Source organism: Phaseolus vulgaris, chromosome 2, assembly GCF_000499845.2.
Source record: "Phaseolus vulgaris cultivar G19833 chromosome 2, P. vulgaris v2.0, whole genome shotgun sequence".
Classification (NCBI taxonomy): Eukaryota; Viridiplantae; Streptophyta; class Magnoliopsida; order Fabales; family Fabaceae; genus Phaseolus; species Phaseolus vulgaris.
This window is the reverse complement of record NC_023758.2, coordinates 4795551-4823054: the sequence shown is the minus strand read 5'-3', so window position 1 is coordinate 4823054 and position 27504 is coordinate 4795551. Positions and strand designations below refer to the sequence as shown.

At 33.1% G+C, this 27504-nt stretch overlaps 3 protein-coding genes across 3 annotated transcripts; 2 read left to right on the top strand and 1 right to left on the bottom strand.

Annotated features, from left to right (window-relative positions):
- Positions 1-3618: 3618 nt before the first annotated feature.
- On the top strand, positions 3619-7047 carry LOC137810441 (pumilio homolog 12-like). The gene is made up of 5 exons (XM_068611688.1): positions 3619-4164; positions 4236-4398; positions 5866-6029; positions 6366-6624; positions 6722-7047. Exons 1-5 carry the CDS (start codon positions 3659-3661, stop codon positions 6872-6874), a joined length of 1245 nt encoding a protein of 414 aa, XP_068467789.1. The 5' UTR covers positions 3619-3658; the 3' UTR covers positions 6875-7047.
- A 150-nt stretch (positions 7048-7197) lies between these two features.
- LOC137810442 (classical arabinogalactan protein 9) lies at positions 7198-8702 on the bottom strand. Its single transcript, XM_068611689.1, has 2 exons — positions 7964-8702; positions 7198-7446 (listed from the first exon to the last, which is right to left on the bottom strand). Exons 1-2 carry the CDS (start codon positions 8531-8533, stop codon positions 7375-7377), a joined length of 642 nt encoding a protein of 213 aa, XP_068467790.1. The 5' UTR covers positions 8534-8702; the 3' UTR covers positions 7198-7374.
- A 13097-nt stretch (positions 8703-21799) lies between these two features.
- On the top strand, positions 21800-22730 carry LOC137810440 (upstream activation factor subunit spp27). The gene is made up of 2 exons (XM_068611687.1): positions 21800-22188; positions 22404-22730. Exons 1-2 carry the CDS (start codon positions 21889-21891, stop codon positions 22530-22532), a joined length of 429 nt encoding a protein of 142 aa, XP_068467788.1. The 5' UTR covers positions 21800-21888; the 3' UTR covers positions 22533-22730.
- Positions 22731-27504: the final 4774 nt, after the last annotated feature.

The following is a 27504-nucleotide window of genomic DNA, read 5'->3' as shown; positions in this document are numbered from 1 at the left end:
TGCTTGTTGATCCTCCAAGTGTTTGTAGTGTTTTTCAAGAATGCTTGTTTCGGCCTTGGCTTTGTTTCCCCTTAGAATGAAGGTTTTAATTCTCCAATTTCAGCACCTATCAAAAGACTAGACCTTACCCAAGTCAAGTTTCCATTCAATTAAGCACCAAAGGAGAAATAAATTCCAGCACCAAATTAGAGGTCAAAGAACAAAAGCAAGAAACAAATTAATTGAATAAAACAGTACCACCAAAAGGAGTTAGATTATGACAACTAGAAAGAGGTCAAAGAAATATTAAGCAAGAAAATAAAAGGTACCAAAATAAAGGTAGGCACACAAAAGAATCCTAAGAATGGCACTAGAATTAGATGACCAAATAAAAAAAAACAGCACCACTGGAAAATGTTGTGGGCCAGAAACGTGTTTTTCCCCAATTTATGCTGAGCTGTGTTTTTAAGATATGATTCTGAAATTTGATATGCAAGATATTCAAGATCTTAGCTAAATTCTGGCTTTGGAATCACTCAAAACGCATGCACCAATTTTTTTTAATAAATTTTGCAATTTTGGTGTTCAGTTACGCCAGCTGTAGCGCCTCAGATTTGCACACTGATTTTAAAAGATTTATCATTTTTTTCTGTTGATTCTTTTGGACTAATTCTTTTTTTGTCCTTTCTATAACACTTCAAACTTGCAAATTCCAGAGAATCAAATTTTCCTATGAGTGAAAATATTTTTCTGGACCAAAACAGCCAGCACAGAAAAGTTGAAACAGGGGATTCTGGAAACTGGAAACAAAAACAGCAAGATACCAAAGTTTAAACACAATGGAAATTTGTGAAATAGAATTGTGTAGGATCTAAACACAATATGAACTCAAACTAAAATTAAAAAGGCACCAAAAGATCAAAGAACAGCAGATTCAAAGCAAATAAAGATACCCAAAATCAAGAAACAATCAAGCCAAATAAAGGACTACTAAGAATTGTTGACATTGTGGATGAACATGACTTGACAAAACATATAAGATTCAGAAATTAAAGACTCAAAAGCATAATATGAACCAAATAAGAAAGCAATAAAGACTCAAAAGCCTAAAAGAAAATAGCAACTCAAAGGTGTATGGAATCCTATCACAATTTGCACAAGAACTTGTTCAAGATCAATTGAACAAAAGTGCTTCGGTTGGATCTTCCACAAAGCACACCAAAACAATTAAAATGTAAAAAACAGCAAGACAATTATGGAAAATAAGATGAACAACATGAAAGTAAAGAAGAACTAAAAATGAAAGACCAAAAGCAACTCATCTTGAAGAACCATAGCTCATGATACCAAATGATGGCATTTCATGAAGGTCTTCTTGAATCATGTAAGAAAAAGTGGTGCGGAAGCTATGAAGGTGTGTGAGCAAGATCCTCCTAAGAGTGGTGTTGATCTTGAAGGTGCATGATATGTATGAAGCTAGGGAGGTTCGGCCAACCCAAGGAGAGGTGAAGGAGATGAAGTTTAGAGCCTAGAATTCTAGGGAGAAGCAAAGCTTGGCACAAAATGGCAGCATAACTTTACTCACAATAAACTTGGAAAATACAAGAGATAGCCTTCCTATTTATAGGCTATAGAACCGTAAAAGCTAAGCTAAGTGTAAATGAAATGAGAGCCAAATGAAATGCAAGAATGACAAGGCACATGGCACATGCTCATGACCGGCCAAACAAAATACATTCTAGAATATTCACTCATTTATGCTTTCTACACTACTCTAATTACTAAGCACCCCTAATGGGCCTCCATGTAACAATTACAAGGTTTCCCAAAACCGTAGCTTGATCCATGTGTGGTGAGCTAGACGGTCTAGGATTCCTTCTAGATGCTCCTTATGTAGCCACTCCTCATCATGGCCTAGACGCTCCTCATCATAGGCTAGACGCTCCATTTGAGACTAGACGCTCCTCATCATGGGCTAGACGGTCTAGTCTTGGAAGCTTTGGCTTTCATAGTGTGGTGAGCTTGGACCCTCCTCCATCAAAACATGTATTATATAAAAGATGAAAATATAAAAAAAAAACGTAATTTTATCAAAAAAGGTAAAACATAAATATTTATTGGCTTGCAATCACAGCTAGACATTGAATTAGAAAATATTTATTGGTTTTGTAGCGTAATGTTTTTTCTTTTTATTTAAAGTGTTGTTGGGTTTGAGAAAAAGAGCTTCATGCATGAACCAACATTAATGATGTAATTCTAACAATAAATACATTGATTTTCTTATTTATTATCAACTAAATAATTTAATTAATTTATTCTATGTATGTATCTCAATCCTTTCATTTTGAATGAAGATGTTAATAGTAATGTACTTAATTACACATTTACCATTTAATTATAATTTTTCTAATTCTTCTTTTACCTATCCTTTAATATTATTTTAGAGAAATGAACAAATACAATCAAATTTCTTAATTACAATAAAATAATTTTACAAATTTTTGTCTCACCATTTTCTCTCTTCACCCCCACACGCGATAAATGCATGTATAAATTATCTAAAGATGAAAAAACATATAAAATTATAATTGGTATAAAAAAATTAATATGATCTTTGTAAATGGCAAATAAATCAGATAATTATAAAGACTGAGAATATCATTTACAAATTTTATCATGTAAGGTGTTTTTATCACGAAGGTTCAATTTCATACATTTTATAACATTTTTATCTACATATTTTTCACATTTTAACAAAACGATGTTGTATATGAAAATAGTAATAAAACAATTTAATCTTTAAGAACATGACAAATGAAGCTCGGACACTCCTCTTAAATGGTGTGTCGGTGTCGACATTCGTATGACACTTGTAAAATACGTATCCGTGAAGTGTTCAATTCAAAAAGTATTTGTTGGATTTCTGACAATTCTAGTATAACTCTAACACAATTTTAAAAAAGAAAAAATACATTAATTTTTTAAAAACTCAAATTTATTGTATAAATTTTTATTATGATTATAAAAATAAGAAACAAATCATTTTGAACCAGTCATGAAAAATTTCTTTTTGCTCCAAACAATAATCTGGAACATACTTGTGCACATAAATGTTTATTGTCAATTTATATAATATATAGATTCGTGTCCCCGTGTCTTACATTTTAGATATTATATGTATCTTCGTGTCCGTGTCGTATCAGCGTCCATGTCCGTCTCTGTGCTACATAGATGACAAACATTTATTATATAATTAATGATAACATATATAAACATTAAAAATAGGATGATACAATAAGTTGAAAAAAATAAAATAAAATTGATAGTTAAATAATAAATTAAACAGTAAATATTACTTTAACAATCTCTATGTTGTAATCTGATGCAAAGTTGTCAACATATCATCACTCACTCGTAATAAATAGAAAAATAATCCTGAAATTTGTATAGAGAAATGATATTGTGATAATCCTGAAATTTGTATATAAGTCTTGATGTGATGAATTTAGATATAAATATATATATATATAATAAAAAATAAATTGTAATTAAATGATATGAAAAAGTATTAAAATAATATTAGGATTGTATAAAAAATGTGGGGGTGGTGAATGTATTATTACCCAATAAATAGATGAAACAGTATTATCTTTTGTGTTCCTCTGTCCATAGTTTGTGCATGGAGAAGTGTGTGAGCGCATCTTCTTCTTCTCCGTCGCCGGAGATCAAAGATGGTGTTGAATCAGCTGAGTCCACTCCGCAAGAGGGTTTCTTCTCTCCTTTGATTCAGAGTCACACCCCTTGGATGAATCCCATTTGCGTTGATGCGCTCTCGTGTTCCATGGCCACACTCTGCTTCACCGCCACCCCTGCACTCTGTTTCTGCTGCCACTGTTGTGGTCGATTCCTTCACCATCATCACACCTCCACTTCGCTTCAACATGCGAAGGCGCAATTGATCTCAGTGGCACAAATGCCCCGTCAACAATTGGGGGACCCAGAGGTGATGGAGATGATCCTTGGCCAACTCAAGGATCACTTCTGCGACCTAATGATGGACCAACACTGCGTTTTTTCAATTCTGGCCATTTTTCAAGCAAGCTCCGTCCGCCACATCACTCGGATTCTTCACTTGCTCATTCAAAACCACCACAAGCTTAAGGAAGTGTGCATGCACAATCATGGGTACTGTTACAAATTCTTATCACATCAATTATGGGTTCCATGTTTTGAATCTGAATTCTTGGTGACTGCAGGAGTGTGGTGATCCAGAAGTTGTTGGAGCATCTGAAGAGTCCGGAGCAGATATGTGGGGCTATATTCGCTGTGAAGCGGATCAGTGTGAGACTGTGTAAGAGCGTTAATGGTGGGCACGTCATTAACCACTGCTTCAAACTTTTCTCGCCTGCGCTTACAAGAGTAAGCCACCTCCATCAAATTTTGTAAGCTTGTGTTATTTTGATAAAGGGAGAGAAATTTATTTATTTTTTCACAAATTAATTTTAAAATTATATTGGTTAAATCACATTTTTAAACTAATGTTTATAAGTGTGATTTAGTCAATATAATTTCAAAATTGATTTATGTAAAAAATTGTTTCTCTGTCTCTAACAACATATCAACACTCATTTTTACTAAATTTCAATATAATATAAAAAAAATGTTATTTTGAAAATAGTGTAATTATAATTTTGTCAATGCAATTTTAAAATTATTTTATTTGTAAACATAAATTTTTTTGTCTAGTTATAATCTCGTGCAGGATTTTAAACATTTCAACACTTTCTTGTATTTGATTTACCATTTTTTAAATATAAAAAAGTAATATGTTCGTTATTGGTGTGCAAGTAATTGACTTAATTCAACATCATACTTATTATGATGCTTTTATAATATGTGTACAAACATGAAGAAAAAAAAAATAAGAAGCATATTTTAAACCCAGCAGCAACCACAAATATTATACTCAATTAACAATAGTTTTCACATTTTCAACACATTTATTAAACATTTTGAGTCTCGGTCGAAAGATTAACTATCATGATATTAATATAGTCTTTAAACACTGTCTTAAGCTTTTTCCTTCACAACAACTTAGTCCTTCAAATATTTCTTCTTAGGAAAGGAAAAACAACATTTTGCAAAGGTATCATATTACATTCTTTTTTAATTCTAAATCATATTCAGTATATTATGCGAGATTATATTTGTCTTGGAATTGATAATTCATGTTGAACAATTTTACATCTTCAACCTTTTTAGTATTTTACAGATATATATTGTGACATAGATCTAATAGTCAGTATAATCTATTTTGAAACATTTCTAATCTTATTATTAATATCGTTTAAGGTTGTGTATTGGATTATTTTTTTTTTTAATTTGCTGGTCATTTGTTTCTTTCTTCCAATAGAAAATCCTATAGGTTGGTCTATACGATGCAGCCACAAATTATAATGTGTTACTAGTTTGGTGATAATTATGATAAAATTCCTCTGTAAAACTGGAAAAACTTCTCTCTATCATCAAAGTAATATTTTCATTAAAATCTTTATAATAAATTTGAGGAAGTTGCTTTAAAGATTGTTGTAAGAGTCATCATAAAGACTCATTTACAACTAATTTTCAGGCAATTTTTTGGAACATTTACAAGGTTTCAAGTTTCCTATATTTTAACTTTTCTTTCAAGACATTTAAGCATTTTAGATTATTACTATGACTTGTGAAATGAAACTGGTTCATTATCATCAATACTTAATTCAATTTCTGTCTCGTGAATCATTCAAAATAGATTAACTTCTTTCTATTTAAGACCTTCTTAATAGGTGTTACTATTATTTAGCTTGTTTAGGTGTGTATATTTTCACTTGAAAACCTTTCTTTCAGTTCATTATAGATGAAGTAGCAAAGAACTGTGTTGAAATTGCAACAGACAAAAGTGGATGTTCTGTCCTTCAAAAATGTCTTCATCATGCAAAAGACAATACTATGAAGCGGCTCATTGAAGAAATAGTCTCACATGCTTCAGTCCTTACTGAACATCCTTTTGGGTTCATCTCAGATTCTTTATCTTCCTTTTTCCTTGGAGAAATATATGCTTTTGAACATGCATTCATTATTAGTTAAAGTATATTGAGGATCATAATTTTTCGTAAGCCTTACTTCACATTTAATGATTTTTTTTTAAAAAAAAATAATAATAACCAATAGAATGTACTGGATAAAGTGAATCAAGAAATGTATTATACATGAATTGTAACTTTATAAATGATGATGAAAGCGATATTTATAATAAGTTTTATTCAAGAGAATATGTTCAAAATTGTAATTTTCTTTGCTCGCACTTCATTCATTTTAAACTTAACTATTTGATTTGTTTTTGACAGAAATTATGCTGTGCAGTACATTGTTAAAATGAAGATACCTGGTGTAAATGCAGAGATAGTGTTACAACTTGAAGGTAGTTATGCTCAACTATCTATGAACAAGCATGCTAGCAATGTGGTAGAACACCTCTTAGAATTCTCAGAAGAGAAGGATGCTGCTAAGATTATTCAGGAGTTAATGTACAGTCATAATTTTTTGAGGATTATACAGGATCCTTATGGCAATTATGTTGTTCAAAGAGCTCTGCAAAATTGCAAGGTTCAACATTCATCTTTTTTTGTATCAGTGGACCTTTTTTGTATCAACATTCATCTTTTTTGGTTGCATTAATCAAGGATCTGTTATTTATTTGCAGGGAAGTGTTTATAAAATGCTTTCAACTGTGATTCTGTTGAACTATCCACATCTGCACACCCATCCTTACGGGAAACGGGTTCTGACATTTGTCCAAAGACGCAAGAACTGCGAACAAAGGAATATCTCAAAACAGGGTGGCTCTGCTTCTTGATGGATCGATGCAACTTGTATTATGAGAATTCCCCAAGGGAACAATCAATGAAGTGAGTTTTGTTGGCATTAATTTTTGGTGCTTCAGAATTCTGAATGAGTTTTGTTTCTAGTTATAACTTTGGGTATTGTTATTGTTAGTTTTTTTATTCGCCAATGAAACAAACTTTTGTATCTTGAATGGTGTTTGATTTTGTTCTTGACATATTCGTAATTTGACATGATTGTATTTAGAGGTTTGAACGTAGAAGTGATTTGAGTTTGAAAAAGAATATGTATGATAAAAAAGAATGAGGAGATGGAAGAAACTGGTGAAGAGCGAGATAAACTAATAATAGTGGCATACATGAAATACAAAACCTCCTCTGAAATCTCCCAAGAATACAAGAAATGTATATAACTCGAATACAGTAATAGAATCTCATATCACATCCACGTACAAAATAATATATAGAAGGTAAACAGCAAAAAAACATGAATTGGGTCCGAAGACAGAGATGTCTAGAACATCATGAACACCAAAGCGCATCCCAATACTATGCTCCCAGAGGACCACAACTTTTCAGCCCCACTCTGCAATGCCACAAATTAACTTGGATTCATTTTATGATCAACGTGGAGTGAATTCATTCTCTTAATGAAAAATGAGAAATTACAATAAGATACTATTTGTGCAATTCTCTTAAATGTACTTCCATTCAGACACCGATAATATAACACTGTATTTTGTGAAGTATTTAATTTAAAAAATACTTGACAATTTTAACATCATTCTAACATACTTTTAAAAAGAAAGATATTAATTTTTTAAAAATAATTTTAATATAGTTATAAAAATAAGAAACAAATGTTATAAGAAACATCTTTTGTTATAAAAAAAACTAAAACATTCTTATATACATAAATTTTTATTTATATAATTCATAATTATATGTTGTATATTTATACAGAACATTATTGTGAATTTATATAATTTATAATAGATAGTCATCTTTACCATTTTCATTTTAAAGATTAAACGTAGTTTTTTTTATGCATTCAATGTCTATGTATGTTACATAGATAAGATAGAGAGGAGTGAAGGACTTACATCATCACCAGAGGGAGAGATGGTGGAGAGGCTGGGACCGGGAGACAAGGACGGTGTGAGTGAAGGGGAAAGGAGCTTTGCAGGAGCGGGAGCTGGAGATGTGGCTGGTGGAGAGGAGAGAGGTGCTGGGGTCAATGCCGGCGGAGGAACTGCCGGTGGAGGTGTTGCCGGTGGAGGGGTGGCTGGTGGGGGAGTGGCAGGAGGTGGTGAAAAGGGAGGGGGAGAGGCCGGGGGAGGGGATGCGGGTGGTGGAGAGGCCGGAGGAGGGGAGGCCGGAGGAGGGGAGGCAGGTGGAGGGGAGGCAGGTGGTGGAGAGGCAGGTGGTGGAGAGGCGGGAGGAGGAGAGCTGAGAGGTGGTGGAGACTGAGCAGGAGGAGGTGAAGACTGAAGAGGCGGCGGAGAGGACTGAGCGGGAGGCGGAGAGGACTGGAGGGGAGGTGGAGAGGCCTGGGGAGTGGTGGGGGTGGGAGGCGCAGGAGAGGTGGTTGGGGAGGTGGATGGAGCCTGGGCTCCAACGCCGGCAAGTACAGTGCATGTGAAGGCAAGGAAGAAAAGAAAATGGTGGTCCATGGTGTGTGTGTGAGAGTGAGTTTGAGTTTGAATTTGAGAATGAAGGAGAAAGAGGTTATATAGAGAGAGTGTTTGGAAATTCTGGATCTAAACGCAACCAAACAGACACATCTGAGCATGAGAAGGAAGACCCACCACCACTCATGAAAGCAGGGCTCTAACCACCATAATCATAGTGCGATGTGCTACCTCAACTCAACTCTTTATTTACATCTTCTTTTACATTTTTTTACCTTCCTCTATTAATACATATCATAAACATCAGAAGAATATATCTGTGGGTCATAGGGAGGGGCATGTGTGATTTGTACTCCACGTTCATGGCTGTGCCAAAAGCCAAGGACTAGTTGGTAAGGTGGATCTCCCTCCCCACACACTCTTCAATCATCATGCTCCTCCTCTTTCCCATTAATCAACATGATTATAAGTAATTGGTGTTGCACTTTGTATTTTAGACATGTATGATATATGAATTATGAGTTGACTCTGATAGCAGCGTGGTTTCGTAAATAACAAGTTTGTTTGTTGGAACTTTGATTTCAGAATATGTAAGTAGCATAAGTACCTGGGTTAATCTCTGAAAGGGAGTATCTACCAAAACAACCCACTCTGCTACACATTTACTACAACCACCATCTCCTTCTATTGCTGCTAATTAATTCCCATACGAAGTTACAAATAGTGTTAAATGAGGTGAATATGTGAGCTTGCGGTGTCCTTTTGTTGGGTAACAGAAGTGGGTGAGAGAAAGCAAAAAGGTGGCTTCGTTAGGTCCTATCTTTTCCTACTTTCTATTCACTTCGTTAAGCAACGCCCTTCAACTAATTCTTCCTTAATGCATTCACGTCTAAATCTTCTAAATGCTCATTAATATTAACTTTTTTTTCTTATTCAAAAAATTATGCCACTTTCTAAAATATATTCCCAAACCAAATTATTTTCCTTTTCTTCTCTCGACTCTCAAGCTTTGAATAAATGTCATCTACAGATTACGATGGCGATTTTCAACACAACCACTTTGTGATTAGCTTTTCGTCGTTTTCAAATTGACGACCCAATGCCATCATTTCATTTGGTTAAGCGAAATATACATAACCATAATTTTCCTTTAGACATTATTATCCATTGCTTGAATCTATAGGCAATGATTGAGTAACTAATCATTGTGCATTCAAGCAGTGAGCTTGCACATGGGAAAAGTATTATTACCTTCGCTTTTGCCCTGGAATTTAAGGTTCTAAAACCGTTGTAACAGTTTGATAGCAAAATTCAATATACACATTGTTTGATACAAAAATTAAAACCATTCAAAGTTGGCTTGCTATCCGATGTTTACTTCTATAAAAATCCTTCATTTTAGATTGCTTTTTTTTTCTACCATGTTTATTTGCTTCTAAAGCTTTTAGTATTGTTCATGAGTAATTATATTGATTTGTTCCATATATTCACTTTAGTTGCTATTTATGAATGGATTGAAGTATTAAAATTATATCCACTTTTTATAGTTGTACTATGTCAACCAGTGATAATGGTTGTTGTACATTCATATGGATGTGTAGTTACATACATGTAGTGGTCTAAATCTATATCACTAAGGATAATAAAGTGGGTCGGGTTTGGCAGATGAGGTTACTTACCTGTCATCAATTAAGTGTAATAGGTCAACTTTTTGAACTTGTAAGTCCATATTGGCTTGACCCGTCTAATCCGCTAACTCGGCAAGCCACAAACGGGGCAGGGTGAGCTAGCCTATCATTCTTTATTTTTGACAGTTTTAAAAATGAATCTCATGCTTTTAGAATTAAAATTGATGATGGTTAATGTTTTTATGAATTTTATTTACTTTAACTTCTTTATACATCATTTGATTCATTAAAGTATTTTTTATATTTATTTTATTTTGTTAGACATTAAACCCTTTTTTGTTAAAATATTAAAGTTTGATTCAATTTTATTGCTTTTCCTTGCATTTTAATTTTTTAAAAAGTAATATCAATGACTACAACCAAATAAATAAAAACAATTACAAAAAAAAAAAAAATTGAAAAGTGGCGGGTCAGCCTACTAATCCACCCTATGATGGGACATATACCAATTTCAATTGGTATAACCTTGGCAGACCAACCCACCCCACCCTGCTTTTGGTGGGCCAATGACGGATCGAGTTGACCCGTTTTGCCACCCCTATGTGTCACACCCATTATACTTCGTATGACAGAGGAAGATCAACTAATTATATTATCGCGTTGTCACCCTCATAATTTAAGGGATGGAGATAAAGAACCACCATCACAATAGGAAAATGAATGTTCGATAAGTTATTACATTGTTGTGTATGTATTGTTCATTTATCTTGATTTTGATTTTACTATGTTCAATAACATTTACCATTTAAATGATTGCAAGGTGTATTTAGGCAAATCGTGAACGTATTGTAGATGATAATTGATTGTGGACATGTGTCAGAAGATACTTTAGCACGAGAAGGAACCCATACTGCACTCTAGTTTGTGCATGGAATGACGGATGGCAAGGTTGTTTACATTAGAAATGCACGTGCTCTTGTACATGGGAAGTGAATTAGGCCTAGTAGATAGGTTGTGATGCTATTGTATTTACATTTTTCATTTAATTTCACAAGCGTGTTATGTTCTTAATTTAGGGAATTTGTTATTGTTTGTGAGCATTGTGTCCTTTTAATTCGTATAAATGTATTATAAACCTCGTTGACGACTAATCGAACCATTGTTTTATACATGTGAGCTTGTTCTTGAAGAACCTTGTGCTGGATGAAGGTGCTGGTACTGTCTTGGAGCAAATAGAACAACTGGTTTATGTTCTTGCAACATTGTTTCAGGTGTAATCTTTTCCTTATTCATTCTTGTATTGGTTTTAAGTGTTAGTCACTCTAGATAGGGTTTCTTGGAGTGCAAGGTATGCTGGAATAGTATTTTTCAGCCTTGATTGTTGAGGTTCTTGAAGGGTTCAAGAACTGTTGTGTGTTTGTAATTGATTGTATCAGTTTTAGTGGATTACACATTGGAGTGAGGTGAACTGGACGTAGCTCTTGATGAGTGAACCAGTATAAAAATTCTTGTGTGTTTCGTTTCTCATCCCTGCTCTTAATTCTGTAATTTCACATAATCTGTCAAGAAAGGAATCTGTTATATTGAAACTAAATCTGTTAATTTTGGACCTGGTTAAATCTGCCGCTCTAACTTGTTAATCAATCCTCTAATCATAAATCAAGTTGTTGTGTGAATATGTAATAGGATAAGAAGGGTGAACTGATTCCTTTAACTAAACAGTGACGTTTGGTTCATTACTCTAGATGGATTATGCTAAGTAAAAATTGATTAATCTTGTACCTTAAACTGCAACTTTATAAACTGAGAAAGGTAATCAATTTGGTTCTGGTATTGCTGCTTGTTGATCTAAACTGTGCTGATCTTGGTTTGATTGTGCTAAATTCATCTGTAAAAACAATCTGTTCCATTTAATATCAATCTGTTGTTTTCACCCCTGTTACATAGTAAATTAGATTGTTTTGCGAAAATTTGATAAGCTCAATTCACCCCTCCCCTCTTGATCTTAGACACTGCTTAACTCTAACAATTGGTATCAAGTGTATGCATGATGTCTGAGTTTAAAATGCCTTTTGCTGAAGGTGCGTTTATTAATAGACCTCCTATGTTTGGTGGTGTTAACTATGCTTTCTGGAAAATCAGGATGAAAATCTTTATGGAGTCTATTGACATGGGAATCTGGGATGCAGTGGTCAGTGGACCTTTCATACCTATGCAGGTTGTCAAAGAAGAAACAATAAAGAAGCCTTGGTTTGAATGGAGTGAAACCGAGAAGAAGAAGGCATAATATGACTCCTTGGCCAAGAATATCATCACTTCTGCACTGAATATGGATGAGTTCTTTAGAGTCTCTAAATGCAACTCAGCTAAGGATATGTGGGAGGTACTAGAGGTAACTCATGAAGGGACTGATGATGTAAAACGGGCAAGGAAGCACTCACTAATTCAGGAATACGAACTGTTCAGAATGCAATCAGAAGAAAGTATTGCAGATGTGCAGAAACGATTTACACATATTGTAAATCACCTCATTGGCCTTGGTAAAGTCTTTGACAAGGAAGAGCTCAACATAAAGGTGCTAAAATGCCTTGATAGGAGCTAGCAGCCTAATGTAACAGCAATCTCAGAATCCAGAGATTTATCCAAGATGTCCACTGCTGCACTTTTTGGAAAGCTGATAGAGCATGAAATAGAGTTGAAAAGATTGAAAGAACAAGAAACTGTGGAGAAGAAAGCCAAAGGAATTGCCCTGAAAACCACCATGGAACATGATACAAGTGAGGAAGAAGTTGATCCTGAACATGATGAGACTTTGAGTCTGCTCACCAGAAAATTCAGTAGGTTTCTTAGAAAGAAAAATCGTGACAGAACTCAACAAAGAAAGAGGTACTCTAAACCCAATGATTCGAATTCTTCCAATTACACTTGTTTTGGATGTGGTAAACCAGGTCATATAAAGGTTGATTGTCCAAACAATCAAAACAAAGAAAAATCAGCAAGCAAGAAAAGTGAAAGAAGCAAAGGCAAAAAAGCATACATCTCATGGGAAGAAAATGATGTATCCACATCTAGTAATTCCTCAACCGAAAGTGAGGAAGCAAATCTGTGCTTTATGGTGAATGAGGAAGAATATAACTTTGATTCAAAAAACAACAGGAAAAATCAGTGGTACCTGGACAGTGGCTGCTCAAAGCACATGACTGGTGATGTGACCCAGTTCATAAATCTGAAACTCAAAGCTGAAGGGCATGTCACATATGGGGACAACAATAGAGGAAAAATTCTTGGAAGAGGAGATGTTGGTACTAAAGACTCAACCACTATTGAGAATGTACTGTATGTTGAAGGGCTAAAACATAGTCTTCTAAGCATTAGCCAGCTGTGTGACAAGGGATACGAGGTTAATTTCGAAGCCAACACCTGTACAATTTCAAATGAAATTTCTGGTAAGGTGTTGTTCACTGGAAAAAGGGTAAACAACATCTATCTCTTAGATATTATAAAGAGCTGTTCTGAAAATGAGTGTTTGTTGTCTAAAAGTGATGAGTCATGGCTGTGGCATAGGAGGCTAGCTCATATTCACACAAATCACTTGAATAAGCTAAAGTCTAAGGAACTAGTTTCTTGTTTACCAAACATAAAATTTCAGAATAACAGATTGTGTGATGCTTGTGTAAAGGGAAAACAGATAAGAACTACATTTAAATCTAAAGATGTGATTTCTACAAATAAAGCCTTGGATGTTTTACATATGGACTTGTTTGGACCATCTAGGACTGCTAGCTTAGCTGAAAATTACTATGCCTTGGTGATTGTTGATGACTTTTCAAGATATACATGGACTTTGTTTCTTGCTTCTAAAAATGATGCATATAAAGCCTTTAAGAAACTTGCTAAAGTTCTGCATAATGAAAATGAAAATAGGATAAAACAGATTCGTAGTGATCATGGGGGAGAATTTCAAAATGAAAAATTTGATAGATATTGTGAAAAACATGGGATCACACATAGTTATTCTGCTCCTAGGACACCCCAACAAAATGGTGTAGTTGAAAGGAAGAATAGGTCACTAGAGGAGTTAGCTAGGACCATGTTAAATGAATCTGGTTTACCTAAATCTTTTTGGGCAGATGCAGTATACACTACTTCTTATGTGCTTAACAGAACATTGATTAGACCAATTCTTAAGAAAACTCCCTATGAATTGTATAAAGGTAGGAAACCTAGCATTAGTCATCTTAGGGTCTTTGGTTGCAAATGTTTTGTTCTAAATAATGGTAAAGACAATCTGGGGAAATTTGATCCTAAATCAGATGAAGGAATACATATTGGATATGCTATAAATGGTCATGCTTATAGAGTGTATAACAAAAGATTGCTTGCAGTAGAAGAATCTATACATGTTGTATTTGATGAAACAGATTTTTCTGTGCCCAAATCTGTTCTGGATGAACCTGGTATGGATGATTTAAGAACCATTTTGCAAAAGAATCAATCTAGTGAGCTTGATGCAACTAATCAAAATTCTGTCAAAGAATCTACTGTGAATGCAGGATTGCCTAAGGAATGGAAGACACTCAGGGATCTTACACTAGACAATGTAATTGGTAAAATTGAGAAAGGAGTCTCAACAAGGAATTCACTTAATAATTTCTGCAGAACAGTGGCCTTTGTTTCACAGATTGAGCCTAAAAGTCTGGAAGAAGCACTGCAAGACAACAATTGGATAACAACAATGCAGGAAGAACTGAACCAGTTTGAATATAATGAAGTGTGGACTTTGGTTCCAAGAAAGCATGAGATGAATATCATAGGAACCAAGTGGGTGTACAGGAACAAGATGGATGAACATGGGGTTATCACTAGAAATAAAGCAAGGTTGGTTGCTAAAGGTTATAACCAAGAAGAGGGAATTGATTTTGGTGAAACCTATGCACCAGTAGCACGTCTTGAAGCTGTCAGATTACTCTTAGCATTTTCCAGCATACAAGGTTTCAAGTTATTTCAAATGGATGTCAAGAGTGCATTCTTAAATGGTTACATTAATGAAGAGGTGTTTGTATCTCAACCTCCAGGGTTCGAAGATCATAAAAATCCAGAGCATGTGTACATGCTTAAGAAGGCGTTATATGGATTGAAGCAGGCACCTAGGCAATGGTATGAGAGGCTAAGTGAATTTCTGCTCTCTCAAGGATATAACCGTGGAAATTCTGATAAAACCTTGTTCATAAAGAAGAAAAGAGAAGACATTATACTTGTGCAAGTCTATGTGGATGATATCATCTTTGGATCTACAAATGAAGAGATGTGTGAAGACTTTGTGAAAACAATGAAGAGTGAGTTTGAGATGTCAATGTTAGGAGAAATGAATTTCTTCCTTGGACTACAAGTGAAACAACTCAAGGATGGAATTTTCATAAGCCAAGAAAAATATTGCAAGGAGCTGCTTAAGAGGTTTGATATGGATCAATGCAAAGCAATCAACACTCCTATTTCAACAAGCTTCCAGCTGGATCAAGATTCTGCAGGAAAATCAGTGGATCAATCTAAGTACAGGGGTTTAATTGGTTCCTTATTATACTTAACTGCTAGCAGGCCTGACATTATGTTTGTTGTGTGCTTATGTGCTAGATATCAATCTGATCCAAAGGAATCACACTACAATGCAGCAAAGAGAATTCTGAAATACTTACAAGGATCTAAGGATGTTGGGTTATGGTATCCTAACAATGTATCTTTAAATTTAACTGGTTTTTCAAACTCTGACTTTGCAGGTTGCAAGGTTGATAGGAAAAGCACAAGTGGGACTTGTCACATGCTTGGATCAAGTCTAATCTCTTGGCATTGCAAGAAACAGGCTTGTGTGGCTCTCTCTACAGCAGAGGCAGAATACATAGCTGCTGGAAGTTGTTGTGCTCAAACCTTATGGCTAAGGCAACAGCTAAGTGATTTTGGAATTTTATTAAACAAGATACCTATAAATTGTGATAATACTAGTGCTATAAATCTGTCTAAGAATCCTGTCATGCACTCAAGGACTAAACATATTGAAATTAGACATCACTTTCTAAGAGAACATATAGCTAATGGAACTTGTGATATAAAATTCATTGGCACTGAATTTCAATTAGCTGATCTATTCACTAAACCTCTTGCTAAAGACAGGTTTTATTTTCTTCTAAATGAATTGGGTATCATTAGCTTAAATTGTCCTCTGCAGTAAAAATTTCAATCTGTTACTTTATTTTTTAACATGTTTTGTTCCCTGTTTCAGAATCACAGCTGTGACTAGGAAAGAGAAAGATTTGCTTTTCTCTCTCTCTTTATCTTTGACTGCTTTTACGGTTATTAACCAGCAAGTCTATGCAAATTAGCGTGTGGGTATCCTAACTGATTGGATATTGTGTAGGTGCAACAGATTTGATTTAACAAAATCTGGTTCCAATATATTCTTACGTAAATCAACACATGAACTTGCTGCACCACAAGAATAAAATCTGAAGCATGTCTGTTTGATTTGATTTTCTTTTAACCCATAATTCTTGAAATCTGATTAAATTGATTTCCTCTAAAATTTGTGATTTTTGAAATCTGAGTTAAAGCTCTATATAAACCTAGCACTAATCAATTATCTCTCACACCTTCTCATCTCTACTACGTGTTGTCCAGGTTCAAAACAGATTACTGTGCTTAATTTCTATTTTGAAGTGATCATGTGAAATGTTACTAACCCTTCTTCTAGCTGATTTATCTTTAGGTGACTAAGTGTAGATAACAACAGATCAAGCATGGCATCCTCCTCACACAGAAAGAAGAAATCCAAAGAACAACCTAACAGTAGCCAAGGCATCCTGGAAAAATGGTTTGCTGGAAATTCTGAAGCCATGACTAGGTTCATCCATGAGACAAGCAGAAAACAAGTCAATGCGCCCAAGGTGCTGGAATTTTCATGGTTAAGGGAAGAAAATTTGACTGAAGCAAAAACTCTGCTCAAGTATCAAAAGCTGAAAAACTTCTTAGAAATGACTGGAAATGTCTATCCAGACTTGGTGAAAGTGTTCTACAGCAATCTGGTTCAAGAAGGCAAAAATCTGGTTTCCCATGTGAAAGGTGTGAAGCTGAAAATTACAAGAGAAATATGGAACAATGTGGGAGGAATCAAGTATTCAGGAATGAAGGTTAGCAAAGGGAATACTGCTGGAATTCAAGGGTTTAACAAAATGCAATTTTATAGGAGTTGTGTTAGAAACCCTGCTGAACAAGTAGCCAGATTTCATGCTGGAAATCTCACAATAATTCCAAGACTCGTTGCCTACATAATTGCTTGGCAGCTTACTCCAAGAAGAAGTAATCATGCTACTCTTCATGAAGAGGATTTGATTCTGCTGTACTGCATAATGAATCAACTCAAGGTAAATTAGGTGAGTACAATGGTAGAGCATATGCTCAAATCCACAAAGCTTCCAGATTATCGTTTTCCATATGCTATTTTTGTGTCAAAGCTAATTGATTATTTTGAAGTTGACACTGCAAATGAAAGAAATGACACCATTAAGGCAGCAAGTGAAATAGACAACTCCACTCTCTTGAAGATGGGGTTCCAAAAGGAGGATGACAGCTGGGTATTTAGAAGGAATGCTGCAAATAGAGCTGAGAATGAAGCAGCTGATCCAACAAATGAAGAAGAAGAAAATGCTGATGGGGTGCAACACATGGATGAGTCACCAGTGCACTCTTCTGGAAATGAGGATGTTGCTGCTACAAGCCAAAATGCACTAGTTGCATATGAGGAACCTGTGTATAGAGGTGAACCTCTATCCATGTTCGAAAGACAAGTTCTAAGCAGGCTGGACATACTCACATATGACCAAAAGGCACATTATGAAATGGCTCAAGCCAGGTTTCAACACTTGGATGACCAAATTGAAGGAGTTCAAGAGCAGCTAGCTGAGCTCTACTACCACAACAAGTGATCCTATTTCATAGTCTCTATCTTTTATATCTTGTTGAACAATTAGGGTTTAGTCTGTTTGTCTTTATTCTGCACTGGTTTTAGTTTGTTTTATTTTGGGTTGTAATAGAACTCTATACTGGTTGTTTGTTTGAACTGTTATGAATGTCTATGGTATGTCTTTATCCCATGCCTTATTCTGTTTGATGAATCCAAAGGGGGGGAAGAACAGAGAAACAACTCACAAAGGTTGAGGCTCTGGTTAAAGTTGCAGGGAGGTAGCACAAAACTCACACACTGTTATATTCTGGTTTTATTTCTAAATGTTGTTGTACAGGTTTTGGCAGTTAGTACAGTGCAGGTTTTGATCATCAAAGTATGCAAAGCAAAGGTGTTTTTGTCTCCATCAAACAGGGGGAGATTGTTGAAGGTGGATGAAGCTCATCTCTACCTAGTCTTAGTGTGTTTGATGTAGATGTTAGCTAGGTTGCTTTGTAGGTTGCTATATGTCTTAGATGATCTCGTTCTTTAGGGTTGTGTGTATTCAAGGTTGCCTTTTGCTGCATGACCCATCCTAGATGCCAAATCAAGGTAGTAAGATCAAGCTCATGATGTGGTTAAACGGTTTTGGAAAAGTTTTTTAAAGTTCTCTTAAATGGTTTGATTCAGTACAAAAAATAAATCTGTTTTATTGAGAAGCAATCGGTTTACTTCTTCTCTGTTAAAGGCTTTTCGAAATTCTGTTAGGGCACCAAAGGTACAGCTCAGTCTGTTATTTCAGTTAAGCTGAGCTGGCAGCTTTATCATCTTTTAACCTGTTGTTTTTTAGAATCAATCTGTTGTTTTGCTAACTGCTCTGTAACTGTTTTTTAAAAGTGGTTAGAAACTGTTCTCTATAAAATAAAATGTCATTCTCACGTAAAGGGATGCTGAATAATCACAGTTTTAACAGAAATACAACATTTGTGTGTGAGAAAGTGAATTGAAAAGGTTTTTGCAAAGGTTTTTCAAAAGTGAAATACATGTGAGCTTGTTCTTGAAGAACCTTGTGCTGGATGAAGGTGCTGGTACTGTCTTGGAGCAAATAGAACAACTGGTTTATGTTCTTGCAACATTGTTTCAGGTGTAATCTTTTCCTTATTCATTCTTGTATTGATTTTAAGTGTTAGTCACTCTAGATAGGGTTTCTTGGAGTGCAAGGTATGCTGGAATAGTGTTTTTCAGCCTTGATTGTTGAGGTTCTTGAAGGGTTCAAGAACTACTGTGTGTTTGTAATTGATTGTATCAGTTTTAGTGGATTACACCTTGGAGTGAGGTGAACTGGACGTAGCTCTTGATGAGTGAACCAGTATAAAAATTCTTGTGTGTTTCCTTTCTCATCTCTGCTCTTAATTCTGTAATTTCACATAATCTGTCAAGAAAGGAATCTGTTATATTGAAACTAAATCTGTTAATTTTGGACCTGGTTAAATCTGCCGCTCTAACTTGTTAATCAATCCTCTAATCATAAATCAAGCTGTTGTGTGAATCTGTAATAGGATAAGAAGGGTGAACTGGTTCCTTTAACTAAATTGTGACATTTGGTTCATTACTCTAGATGGATTATGCTAAGTAAAAATTGATTAATCTTGTACCTTAAACTGCAACTTTATAAACTGATAAAGGTAATCAATTTGGTTCTGGTATTGCTGCTTGTTGATCTAAATTGTGCTGATCTTGGTTTGATTGTGCTAAATTCATCTGTAAAAACAATTTGTTCCATTTAATATCAATCTGTTGTTTTCACCTCTGTTACATAGTAAATTAGATTGTTTTGCGAAAATTTGATAAGCTCAATTCACCTCTCCCCTCTTGATCTTAGACACTACTTAACTCTAACACTAACATGTGTAGGGATAAGCCCTAACAGCTATGAAAAACTTGCATCCAACTAACATAAAAGGATTATCACAACTTAGCCTCTTGATAACACTAAGTGGACCACATAATGTCTAAAGGGTGTATGATACAATCATTCTCTAACTTCACATGCACAAGTTTAGAAAGTACAATGTAATCAATTTTAATTGCGACGGGAGTTGTAAAAGATGATGTCATATGTTTGAAAATGTATGAACAAAATATGAACCATACACATGTCTAATATGTATGACTCAATGTAGACTAACATACGTGAGGAGTTTACTTCATAATAGAAATATCGTGATATTTTATTTCGATCATAAAAACATTAATACAACATTGCATCTACCTTCTACCATCACTAGCAGTCACTACCAAACATGAGCATCACGGACGAGGCAACACCACAAACTCATCATAAACTTCAAAACACAAAAAAAAACACTCCAACTTTATGGATCCCTAATTTTATTTCCAGAAGGGTAATATTGGTATTTTGAAACGTACGGTGGTGCAAGTGGAAAACATGGGTGTAGGAAGAATTTACCTGAAAATCTAAGCCCTCCACTACCTGTTGGGCTTCTTATCACTCACCAACCAATGTCAAGTGTCATGGGGAATTACCTTTTGCGCCCTATAATTACTTCCTACACTTCATTGAAAATGATTTTTGAAAATGGGAATGTGGAGAGCTTTGATGTAAGTGTGCGTAGCAACACGCTGTTTCTTTCTCGTTGGTTGACTAAACCTCTTCTATTAGAAATAAACTGAAATATTATTAAAAAAACTTGTTAGATAAAGCATTTGAATTAAATTTGATTGTTTTCAACTGTTTCGGAACTTATTTCATAATAAGAAATTTAATTACAAGATGAATAATCTAGGAGAAACTAATTATAAAACATACAATTTTCAAAATAATTGTAAAACAGATTGCATTTTCTCACCTGTCCTCCTTTCCTCTAGATGTTCTCATTGTCCTTCTCGCACTTCTCCACTCCTCATCTCTGTAAATTCCACGCTCGGATGGGTACCTGCAAAAGGTACATCGATGTTTAAGTAAGAGTTTGGTATTTGACATTCGGTGCTATTAATACTGAATAATGACGTACCTTATTCTTGAAATCTATGCCTATTTATATGATTATCATGGACCATTTGTTATTGAGCCGAATTAGATCGTGATTAAGAGTATTTTCTATTGGGGTGTAATAATTTTGGTCATGTTGGTCAGTTTTGACCGGATACCGGACCTCCAAGTGTCGTACGGACCGACCGGTACAATATAAGAATTTAAACATATTACTTTCCTATTCCAGCACAATGAGGCATTGCAGAAGAAATTTTGAAGGTGTGGGAAGTAATTACCTACCAAGTTTTAGGAGCGAAGTAGATTTCATCTGGGCTGAGGCCTTTTTTCTCTTGGGCCTGCCTATGAGGAAGAGAAGGTACTTTTCTTAACAAATTTTAGGGCTTGGATAGGGTGCCATCTTTTTTTAATTTGAAATGCTCAATATTGGACGCGAAAAAGGTTTGGAATATTTGAAAGGGAAAAATTGTTGATCATTATTTATTTTAAAAAAAGAATCCTTTGATAACTACAAATTACTGATACTATTATACAATTATAATTTGGTCGAATATAATTTTAAAACTATTTTATTTGAAATATATATATATATATATATATATATATATATATATCTTCTTCTAATTATAATATAACATTATCAATACATCAGCAGCGTTTGAAACTTGAAAAATACTTCTTTGTAAAAATTTGAAATGAGAGGGTATTTTAGTAAATGGAGATACTGGCGCAGGAGAAGAAGGGATAGAAAGAGTGTGGGAGGGTATTATCCTGTTTCTTTCTCTCTTTCTCTCTTTGTTTCTGTCTCTGGTTAGATAGTGTGGCTATGGCTGTAGCTATGTCTCTCTCTTTTGGGCTCTTCTCTTCCTCCATTCTCCCTCCAGAATCCCACACTCTGAGCTTGGCGAGGCCTTCGCGTTCTGCTTCTGCTTCTGGGCTGCGCATGGTGCGAACCGTTACCTCTTGCACCGTCTCTCACTCGGAGCAAGGAACCCGCAAAATCCGTGGCATCATGAAACCCCGCCGAGTGACCCCTGAGATGGCAGCCCTCGTCGGCGCTCAGGAGATTGCCAGAACCCAAGCCCTCAAACTCATTTGGGCTTATATCAAGGACAACAATCTCCAGGTTCCCTCCTTTTCCAAATACCTAATTTCTTCTCTTCTTTTCCACCACTGTCAAATTTTTCTTTCCTTATTGTTAGGGTTTGCTTCATTCTTCTTTTTTGAAAGGGGATTTTTAGTAGTTTGGTGCTGCGTTATTTTCATGTAGTATGTTGTTCTGTTTCTATCTGGCATTTACTTTGGATTAGTTATAACTGAATTGTGGTTGTTTTGTGATAGGACCCTGAAGACAAGAGGACTATAAATTGTGATGAGAAGTTGAAGAAGATATTTGATGGGAGAGACCGAGTTGGTATGCTAGATGTTGCTCGTTTGATTAGCCCTCACTTCCTTAAAGCTGAAGTTTAGGTGTTTGTATGAAGGTCGCGCGTTGCTGTATTCCACAATTATATTTGAGCGTTTACTTTTGTTAGTACTTGAAATGCAGAACCAGCATTGTTGAAGAGTTCGTTTTGATTTGTGTAGTCTCTTCAGCAACCCTTAGTGCTTACCTATTAGGTTTTTTCTAATTCACATCTTAAATATCATGCTTCTATGTTCTCATCATTATTCTGCTCTTCCTCTGTGTTTATTTACAACTCTTTACTGCTTGTACTGACTGCTTTCTCAACGTTAAAAGATGGTGAACATGAGATTTCATTGCACTATGTGTTACAACGTTGCATTGTAATCCATTCTGGTGCTTGTTTTATTATGCTAACGTTCGTTGTTAATGAAGCAAGAAATAAAAAATGGTCAAAATGTGAGTTCGAGAAGGGTGAATCTTAGGCCTTTTAATCTTGCACAGATAATTCATGTTGAATGCCTCCTCCTCTGACTCATTATTCTGTTGTTGGTAAGGTCTTTACAAGGATTATTCATTCTCACAAATAACCATAGTTGCATCGGTGAACATTGCCCACTTAAAGGCATCACAGGCTTTACAGTGATACTTTTAAATATTTGACAATATGATTGTTCTTTCTTTCTGATATTCAAAGCGTAATCAAAAGGGCTTGTTCTTTCTTTCTCGATCAGTAATGCTTTTCTACACAACTCTAGATTTCAAGAGGACTTTTCAGATACATTGATGAAACTGATTCTCAATGGAGTTGCATGGAAATTTTGTATCGTTCTAATCCAGTATACCTATTAATATATTTCATAATCTTGGGAATATGGTGATAGTATTTGTTGTAGGATTTGAACAATTCTGTCTCCTTGAAACTAATTTTTGGTTGAATTATTGTCGATATCCGTGGCACAATTTCAATCTTGGTAATGCGAAATATATCGTGGAATGTGGGTTCAGTTAAAACTATTGTTATGGTACTGCATAAGATACAACATTTAAGGGGTGAGTAAAACAACTCATTATGCAAACCAAACTAAATTATTCTACACTACTCGTTCATTGATTTGATCATAAAAGAATTGTTAAAGATATAAAATTAGCAGAGAAGCGACATCTTTGGTTTCTTGCCATGAACTGCAACTGAACCTGAAACTGGTATCTTTGTTTTGTCCAGAAACCCTGAACCATAACATATGGAAGCCTCCGGTGATGGCTATTAATAATTGCCCTAAGTAGAGAGAACAAGTTATGTAGTACTACATGCGATAGTGCATGCAAAAACACAAGTGCTGGTGTGTGTGTGAAAGAGATATATAGAAAGAGGGGTATGTAGAATATGTAGAATTTAAGCCTAATTTCACCTTATAAATTTTCAATGTAAATTTTTCGATGTTCTTATTTCTAATTGTGAGATCACCAACAGAAACTGCTCTCACTAATGGATTTCAGGAATGTCTAATTTTTCTCCAAAAACAACAAAAGCGAAGATCTATTTAAATTTAAATTGTTGTTGTGTTTATGCATTGTGCCCATTTGACACCAAAAAATATAACAATCCATGTAAAATGTTTTGTAATGTGTCCATTTGCCAGGAATAAAACCAAAAATTCACACTTAAGGACATTTAATCCTCAAATTATCATCCAAATCATCTTTTCATTTAAACTATCGCATATTCACTTATTCACTTTCTTTCCATACAAATCAATCCAAATACATTTAACCAAATCGTTACAGTGACTCAATTTTCTCAACCTGCAAAAAAGTAAATAATTCCAAACAAACACAATACAAAAGTTTAAACCGTTATAATTGTTTTGGATATGTAACTAACATAAATATTTAAACTAAAAATAATTACTTGAGGAGAAGGAATATTAAATTACTTGTTGTAGGCTTAATTTTCTTTGCTTGTATCCATAATTATAGTCTTTGAATTATGTTTTTTCCTTCTGATAAATTAAAATTTGTATCTGACAACAAATTACCCCACCACTATATTAAGAAATAGTCAAACATAATACAACAATAACTAATTTATAGTCTCTAGTGAAATGAAAGGTATACATTACTCATATTCACCTTAGATATATCACATTAAATCTATTCTTATTATGGTCCATGACACCAATCATATGTTTTTATAACAGCATAATCATTACTCAATAAAATAGTTTGAATAAATATATACTTAAAACTATAAAAAAAAATATGATTTATATGTTCCAATCAATATATCAATAGAATAATTTCTAATTATTATTTTGTTTATAGTTTTAAAGTTGTATACTTCCATATGCACATTAGTAATTTCTTCATGCTACATACCAATTACATCAATAAACAATAAGTTGCAGGGGTGTTTATATACTAAACCCAAGTAATTTGTTTTCACCATGAGAAATAGCATGTCAACCTACAAATATACATAAGAATAAACAAAGTCGCATTACTTAAATAGTTATGTTATAATTATTAATTAAAGACATTGGTTCAAGATTTACTCCTCGAACCAATACAAATATAGTTGTTTTAATAATTAAAATGAAAATACATAATATCATATGATTTTTAAAACTAAAATAAAACACAAATTTACAAACTTGTAATTTTTAAAATACATATAAAAGGTAAAATATAACGTGTATACTTAAATAGAAATTTCAATAATAAACATTAATATAAAATGTGTATATCATACTTAAATTGAAATTTCAATAATAAACGTCAAATTTCTTAATAATAACTATTTTATATGTAGACTAAAAAGGGCTAAAGTTATGATTTATTAATCTTCCAACTATATTTTATATTATCACCATTTTCCTGATTTTGTAGTACAAGCCAAAAAGACCAATTGGGTTTAGTTTTAAAATACATGCTAAAAAAACATAACAACATACTTACTATTAAGATACTTTCGATAGAAAAATTCATATTAAATTTAAATTAAAAATAGAAATTAAAATTAAGAATAAAAATTAATTAAGTAAAAATTTACATAATTAAAAATATCAATATATTTACAAATAAATAAATATCAATATGTCATTTTCAGAGTGACAGAAAAATTCTACAAAAGGCGAATATACGGCGAGTTTAACTTTTTTTTATTCCGCATCCTAATTTCCATTACGGTTTGGGTAATTTCTCACTCTATTGTTTAAATTTTAAATTTATATATACATTTAAATATTAAGTTATTAATTATACTTTATTAAAACATGAAAATAAAATTTACAGAAACTAAATGCTATGAATAATTGATTTAATTAATTGTAAAATATAATATCTAATGATAATAAATTAATGTCATGGGGAAAAACGTGATATATCAAAAAATATTTTATGTATCAATTTAAACTATTTTTTTAAAATTTAAAATATTGTTGCACTATATCATCAAATGAAAATTTAATTAAATCTGTTTTTATTTGAATTATATAAAAATTTAAACATAATATAATAAATAGTAAAAATAGAACAATAATTGATTATGTTTGTAAAATTGAAATAAACAGCAATACATAAAATATTAAAAAATTTAATAGACGACTATAAGATAAAACTAACTTAACTTATAGCTTATAAAATAAAAATTCCTAAAACTAATTACTTCAATATACATCCTCGAATATTTTTGTCTTTCATTAAACTAATTTTAGAAACTACTTAAATAAATTAATAATTAATTTATCTCTTGCTAAATAAATTCAATATAATTTATACAATAGTTATCCATATCATATATTTATATAATTTTTTATACATCTAAAAAGTTAGAAAATAAAATGAAATTAATGCGTTATATTTAATACTAACTTATAACATGAGAATTATCACCAAGTTATTTAACCGTCAAAATAACGTGTTTTTTCTGACACTTTTAATCAAATTATACATACTAAAAGTTAATTAACTGAGTTGACTTTGCTGTTTTTTTAAATAATTTTCTATGATTATTAAAAGTTGTTTTTAACGTCAAATTTTATATCTTTATTATGTAAAAAAGTAATTAATATTCAAAGAGTGTTCCCTCTGTTCTAATTTAATAATAGTGAAATTTGTTCTTTCTTTCTCTCGCTTTTAAAATTAAGATAACATGATTTTTTTTTTCAAATGTACCTTATTTATATTTTATTATGTATATTGTTTGGAGAGAGAAAACTGAAAAAAGTATTATTGATAACTTATTTAAAATTATATTAAAATAAAAAAATGTTCTCTAATATTGAGTGAAGAAACCTTAAACCAATATTAAATAAAAATATTAAATATTAACATCATAAATGCATGAAAATTAATATTAAAAAGAGCTTTTAATAATTATTAATTATGTAAGGAACACATATAGAAAAAATTCTTCACTTTATTTTTAAGTATCAACTTTTGTATAATTTTTTAAATTTTATTTGTCGTTAATGAAGTTGAAGTCACATTAACTAGTCGTTATTAACTAAGAAAGAAATAAAATAGAAAAATGTATCTATTCTTAATTTATAAAAAAAAAAACTTTATATTTCTTCTAATATTTAAATAATTTCATTGCCTTTATTGTGTGGTGGAAAAAATAAAATAAAATAAATGTACAATTATTTCTTAAAATTAAAAAATTGTTATATTATCAACCTTTTTTTAAAATAAAATAGTAACGCGTAGAGTAATTAAGTTCATTTAATACTCTTGTTTTCGAGTGACCAAACTTTTTTGTTTTTATATTTGACTCCATTTAGTTGACCTGTCCCTATAGAAGAGTCAATACGATATTTATAAAAATTTTCTTCTGAATGAAATTTAATGGAATCCATAAAAAATCATCTCTTAATTCATAAGATTCCAAGTAACCGAATCAATAGAAAATTAGGAAAAGTATAATATATAACTTATTTAAAATTGTATTAAAATAAAAAATTAAATATTTTCTTTTACATGGATTAAACAACATTAAACAATTATATCTTATATAGAAACATAAAAACTATTTAT